Source organism: Lontra canadensis, unplaced genomic scaffold (genome assembly GCF_010015895.1).
Source record: "Lontra canadensis isolate GAN:19392208 unplaced genomic scaffold, GSC_riverotter_1.0 scaffold173, whole genome shotgun sequence".
NCBI classification, from domain to species: Eukaryota; Metazoa; Chordata; class Mammalia; order Carnivora; family Mustelidae; genus Lontra; species Lontra canadensis.
In genome coordinates, this window is record NW_022631167.1 from 231337 (window position 1) to 237617 (window position 6281).

At 51.7% G+C, this 6281-nt stretch overlaps 1 protein-coding gene across 1 annotated transcript in view; it reads left to right on the forward strand.

Annotated features, from left to right (window-relative positions):
• IFT43 (intraflagellar transport 43) overlaps nt 1-6030 on the forward strand; it is an 80736-nt gene extending 74706 nt beyond the window's left edge. The window contains exons 6-9 of the mRNA XM_032846241.1: nt 4653-4725; nt 4976-5051; nt 5507-5569; nt 5757-6030. Of these exons, the coding sequence (XP_032702132.1) occupies nt 4653-4725; nt 4976-5051; nt 5507-5569; nt 5757-5876 (332 nt within the window). The 3' untranslated portion in view covers nt 5877-6030. The remainder of the gene's footprint in view (nt 1-4652; nt 4726-4975; nt 5052-5506; nt 5570-5756) is intronic.
• The last annotated feature ends 251 nt before the right edge of the window (nt 6031-6281 follow it).

Below are 6281 nucleotides of genomic sequence, written 5' to 3' on the forward strand. Positions count from 1 at the left end.
GGTCTTCTCTGAACTGGATTAAATGCATTAGGAGGCACCAGTTCAACAGAATACTAGGTGGTCATTTAAATACTAGGTCATTAAAATACTAGGTGGTCATTTAAAAGAATGAGATCTATCAGGGTACTGATGAGGAAAGAGAAAGCAAGTTGCAGAAGATTACATGTGTAAAGCGATCCCCTTTGCAGACATCCTTTAAAGGACATCCGTGCTGCGGTAGGCACGCGTTCTTTTCGGTAAATATATAGGAGAAATTGTTAATAGCACCTCTAGGGAGACAGACTGGGGCTCATAGAAGACGAGGAAAATTTTCACTTTAAACTTTTCTGTAACATCTAAATTATTATCACATATGATATTTTACCTTTTGAACATAAGACAGTTGTTTCAGCCCCATTTTTTTCCGGTGCTCCGTGAGGACAGGGACTGTGTTTCCTTTGCTGTTGTCACTGGCCCCGCGAGCTTCGCACCTGCAGGGAGCGACACTCCGTCAGCGCTCCTTGAAGGAAGGGCTGGGTGAATGAATGGACAAGCGAGCAAATGCAGTTTCCCCACCGTGTGGCTAACCGGCTGACAAACAGGGCAGAAAGGCAGGTTGAGCCAGCAGGAGAGACGGCTAACAGAAGAGGCAGGGAGAAGTGCAGAGAGCAAAGAAAACCCGTGAAGTTGAAGGGGTCAGAGCTGGGAAGGATAGAAGCACGTGGTGGCACCTGGGAGGGGTGGGGGCGGTCTGGGTGAGGAGGCACTGCCTGCCTGTGGGGCTGAGATGGAGGAGGAGGGCCCCCACTCCCGTGGCCCTGGAGGCATCCTAGCCCTCCCGCCTTGCTCCCCTTTCTTGAGACTGTTTGAGATCCTCCGTCACCTCCAGGAGTCTGGGTGAGTTAAGACATGGGCAACGGGGCTCTGGCATCAGTGCACTCTTTCCATTCTGTTCCATGTGGCCTTGCTAGAGGGAAGTAGCAAGTGGGGGCATAGGGGGAGGGAGGGTATTTCAGTGATTTGTGGTGATTGGAATCAAGAGAAGTACCCAGAACTGGGGACAATGAGTCTCAGGCAGAGTAACAGCTGTCCATGCTCATCCCTCTGCGAAGAAAGCACAGTGGGTAGAGAAGATGAGCTCACGGGTTACGGTAGGACAGAGCTGGAAGCCTGGCACTGTCTGTTATCGATGATCTCAGGTCATGAAGCTGCCTCCTCTGCTGAGCCTCACTGTTCTCACCTGCAAAATGGGCAAGACTAAAGGAGAAGATGAAAGTAGAGCCATATAGTTTCTCCCAGGCTCAACACTTTATCTGTTAATTATGCACTGAACACAGTGATGAGTATTTTATAAAGACGATTGCATTTCATACTTACGGTGACCATGTGAGGTGGGTGTAATTATGATCCCCGTCTTACAGGTAAAGCCGCTGAGGCACAGAGAGGCTAAAGTCATGCAGCTGGTAAAGGGGAAGCCAGGATTGAAAGCCAACCTCCCTGTCTTCTGAGCCTGTGCCCTTAACCATGGTGTGGGCGTCCTGCCTATATCATTAACCTACTCACTGTTTCCGTTCCCGTTCTTCCTCTTGGTAGCACGAACAAAATGAGAATGAAGTTCCTGAAACTATTAATTTTTTTTAAGATTTTTATTTATTTATTTGACAGAGATCACAAGTAGGCAGAGAGGCAGGCAGGGAGAGAGAGGAAGAAGCAGGCTCCCCGCTGAGCAGAGAGTCCGATGCGGGGCTCGATCCCAGGACCCTGGGATTATGACCGGAGCTGAAGGCAGAGGCTTTAACCCACTGAGCCTCCCAGGCGCCCCTAATTTTTTTTTTAATAGTGGTAGCCTTTCAGCGAGAGCAGACCCCTGTATTCCTCTTCCTGGCTGTTAAAATCACATGCTATTTTATTTTATTTAAAATGTTTTTTTTTAATCTGAGCACAGTTGACAAAGAAGTGTTGTGTTAGTCACATCCTGAGAGTTCAGCCTGACATCGTGAATCAGCCTGGGTCCCCAGTCCAGACATGCAGGTCAAGCAGCGGTAACTGAGATGTCCATGTAGGTTGTCTGGTGAAGCAGATTTCTCAGGTCCATTTTCTTTTTCTAGGTTTGTTCATGGATGTGTGTGTGTGTGTGTGTGTGTGTGTGTGTGTGTGTGTTGAGGGGAAGGTGAGAAGGGAAGAGGGGCAAGACGAAGATTTCCAAGAACAAATTACATATACGTAAGCCCTTGTCCGTGGGAGGAAACCAGGAACTGTGAAATTGTGAAGTTCTTTGAAGTTTGCCCCAAACCCGCTCCTCAGCCACCTGTTCCATGGGGGCCGGGAGTTGGACAGCCCCACTCCGCTGCGATGGCTCAAGCTGTCACTGCCCCGGAATGTTCCAGCTCGCCTCGGCCTGGCTGTCATCGCTGGCTCTGCCCCACTCAGGCGGTTCACCGGGCTCTGTTGGGCACCAGGCTTCCAATTAGAGAGAAATCCCACTGTGTGGCCAGCCTCACCAGTGCCACTCTGAGAGGCCCCTTTGCCAAGGCCCAGGCTGACCTCTGATCTGTCACAGATGGGCCAGTCCCACACTCCTTTGTGCGCATTTGGAGGAGGGGGGTGGGGCTGAAGAGGGAAGCCCACAGGGAGTCCAAGTGGACATTGGGCAGCAGTGCAGTTCCTCAGAGCTGGGAGACGCTGGGCAGAGTTGACAGGACCCAAATGCTAGTGCTGTGGAGGGAAAGGGGACTTTGGGAAGACCCCGTCTTGAGCCCCAAACCCAGCATGGGGCCTCCTCTTACCACCTTCTGAATATTCATCTCAGGCTGGACTCCACACCCGAGGAGAGACAGGAGCCGCTAACTGGCTCCTTCCAAAACTGTCACCTTGCTGATGGCGTGTGGCACAGCCGGCTTCCTCCCTGCCCAGCCGCAGGCTCCACGCCGTCTCTGCAGCCTGGGAGCCCCGCTCGGCCCGGGCTCAGGGACGGTCCTGTCAGCAGCTCTCACCATGGACGGTATTAATCACGCAGAGCCAGAGTGAATGAGAAAGCTAAATTCCGATTAGCGCAAGAGATAGAATCTTAGAGAACTCCTTCTCTAATTCCCCAGCAGGACGGAGAGAGAGACTCTGAGTTCTGCACAGCTTCTCTCTGGACAGAGGACTGGCTGAACGTGGTTCATTATTTTGGGGGTGGCATGCGTGTGTTCTCTATCTCCCCTAGCAGCCATTTCTTTTCTAAGCCTCTTTTTATTCATTTTTATTCATTTATTCATTTTTGGTTTTATTTATTTTTATTATTTATATTTTTATTATTTATTAACCACCCTCTTTCTCTCTCGGTCTTGTTTTCTGTGTCTCTGTCTCTCCCCTATGCACTTCCTCCCTCTCTTTCCAGGTTCAGTATCTGTAACTCCCTAGTCAGGAGCAACGACCAAAGCTCAGGCTCGACCTTGACATTTCTATACTCGGCCATAGCTGGCCTAGAGCCATGGCAAAGCCTAAAGAACAAATAGCCGAAAAGTGGCAGAGGTCTTCCCAGATGTTCTTGGAACGATGCTGCGTGTCTTAAAAATAAAATTGAATTCAATCCATGGAAGCAAAAATGAACAGTTTCTTCACTATTCTGTCCTCTCTGGGGTGTTTCCCCCCTTTATTGTTTGCAGTTGGATTGGGAATTCTAGGATTCTATCTCTCCACTTGGCCTTTTTCCCCGGCCCCTTCTCTTTTTGAACTCCAACTGGTTAAAGCAAACAGAACCCCGCCTCTAGCCAGTGATGCTCATGTGGAAAAGAAAGTGCTACTTTAGGGGGTTAGGTGGTCCCCATGACAAGACAGGCTATTTCCAGCAAGTCTTCACCATTACATTGCTATCTCTTGGTTTCTCCGTTCGCATGACTTCGTTCATCTGATAAGAGAAGTGGCCTTGTGTGTCCTCCTGTGTCCTCCTCTGTCTGCACGTCTGCCTCATATGGAGGGTTTGAAGAAGGGAGAGATCTCTGTGACACCACAAGTGTCATCTTTAGAAACAGCATTGTTGATTCTACCAGATCTGGCAAGTGGAGACTCCTGGGGACACCGCTGGGGAGCCGGTCATATCCTTAGGTGTAAAGTGTCCTTCAGAGTCAGGCTCAGGGCCCTGACAGCTATGATGATGGCAAGAATTCTGATGAGCTAATGCACGTGTGGACCTTGGTCATGAGGCAGTCACTCATAGTGACGTCCAGGTCATGTCACTACACGTTCCTCTGTCTCTGGCCAGGCCGGGCTCATTCACCGGCTCCTCCAACACAGACTTCCCTGAGCAGTCTGGGACTCTCTTCTCCTTTCTTTACATCTCTCCTTGGGAGAGCCATTCCAAGGGCTCCTGAGCTGGAGAATACATCAGGATCGCCAAAGAAATCTTGGGAAAAAGTACAAAATCCTGAGCCCCACCCAGGAGATTCTTCTCCAGCAGGTGCTGGGGTAGGGCCTGGGATTCTGAGGTCTGCCTTTGACTTTGTGCTTCAGGACCACACAGCCCAAGCCTGGGAACCCCTGGAGGCCAGAGACTGTGTCCAAGTGCCCATTCTACTCCCAGCCCACAGCCCCACACCTGGCTCATTGAAGGTGATAAGTAATACACGGAGAAGTGGGCCAGGTCCCTCCCTGTCTGTCCTGCTGACCTCTTGCTTCTCTTCTCTTTGCAGACATCCCTGTTATTCCGGATCTGGAAGAAGTACAGGAAGAAGACTTTGCTTTGCAGGTGGCCGCCCCTCCCAGGTACACTGAGCATGAAGTTAGCGGGAGGCAGAGAACATATGAATTCATACATTCCAAATCCCGTGTATGGTGGTGCTGCTCCCCGAGTAGAGATCGGGAATTTCTGGTGATGGGCTCCCATTTTGCTAGGCATAGTCCTTCCATTTTGGTCCTTCCCAGCTACCTAGGAGGCTCTGGGGATGGTGGCCCCATGGCTCTCCTGGATCTGGTCCCGCCTGGGGTTCCACCTCACCTTCTCTCTTTCATACAGCGTCCAGGTAAACCGGGTGATGACCTACCGTGACCTTGACAATGACCTCATGAAGTACTCAGCCTTCCAGACCTTGGTGAGTGGAACAGTTTTCACCCAGAGGGCAGGGTCCAGGCAGCATCTCCTCCACAGGGCTCTGAGGCCACCTGGTGGGGCCATTGTCCTCGGGTATCTGGGGTCCCTAGACCCAGCCTACCCCAGTGTCTCTCAGGGCCAGGCTCCCACCCTCCTCCACGGCTGCCCACTGGCATTGGTAGACACTGTGGCCCGATAGATCTGCCGCTGTAATGCCCTGCCCTCTAGGTGTTGACCTTCCTGCAAAGAATGCCCAGCCTGCAGGAGATTATGGTGGTCCCGCCTCCCTCGGTGGCTGTGCGGTCCCCTCACATTTTTACTCTTTAAGGCATTTCTGTAGGTCTGGGTTGGGAAGCCCCACCACGCACACCCTGACCCACTTAGCAAGAGATGGTTGTCCGGAGGTCCCCTGGGGTGCACAAGCTGGTGTTTGTGTTTGTTTGTTTGCATTCACAGGATGGAGAGATCGACCTGAAGCTCCTCACCAAAGTCCTTGCACCAGAGCATGAAGTCCGAGAGGTAAGTAGCCACAGGATCTCCTTCTCCGGGCTGCGTCCTTCCTCTGGCCAACTGGCTCCCCAGCATGAGTTCGGCCTTCCTGTGGCCCATGGGGCGGTGGGGGTGGGGTGGGGGGGTGCAGGGGAGGTCGGATGTGACAGAGGGAAAAGGCCTCCTTCCTGTGACTCAGCAATACGTCTTCTGGCAGGACGACGTCAGCTGGGACTGGGACCGTCTGTACACCGAGGTATCCTCCGAGCTCCTCACCGAGTGGGACCTGCTGCAGGCGGAGAAGGACGAGCCCGTGGGACATCCCGCACATCCCTGAGCCCTGGGTCAACAGCATGCTCTCCCCGCACAGAGTCATTTCTGCTTTGGACTTGAAGAAAAGGCCAGAAGCCTAAACCTAGAGAAGCTTGCAAGCAGCTTAGAATTTTTCTATGCAATATTTTGTAATAAAAATACTTATTTTCAGTAGACCACATGGGATCATTCCGCTGTCATAAATTACTTTATTCTGTGGCCATCTCTTCCATTTCTTTCCAGCACCTCTTGGAAAGATTCGTCAAGAGTGAAGGAGGGCGGCTTTTAAAGAGTCTGACAGGTACGCCAGCCGCCATTGAAGAGCGTGAGGGAAAGCTTGGCTCGGGGAGACGAACGGCGCTGCTCCTGGATGCTGTTCGCTCCACAGGGGCCACAGCATTTGCATCCATCTCTTTGTAAGCACCTGGAC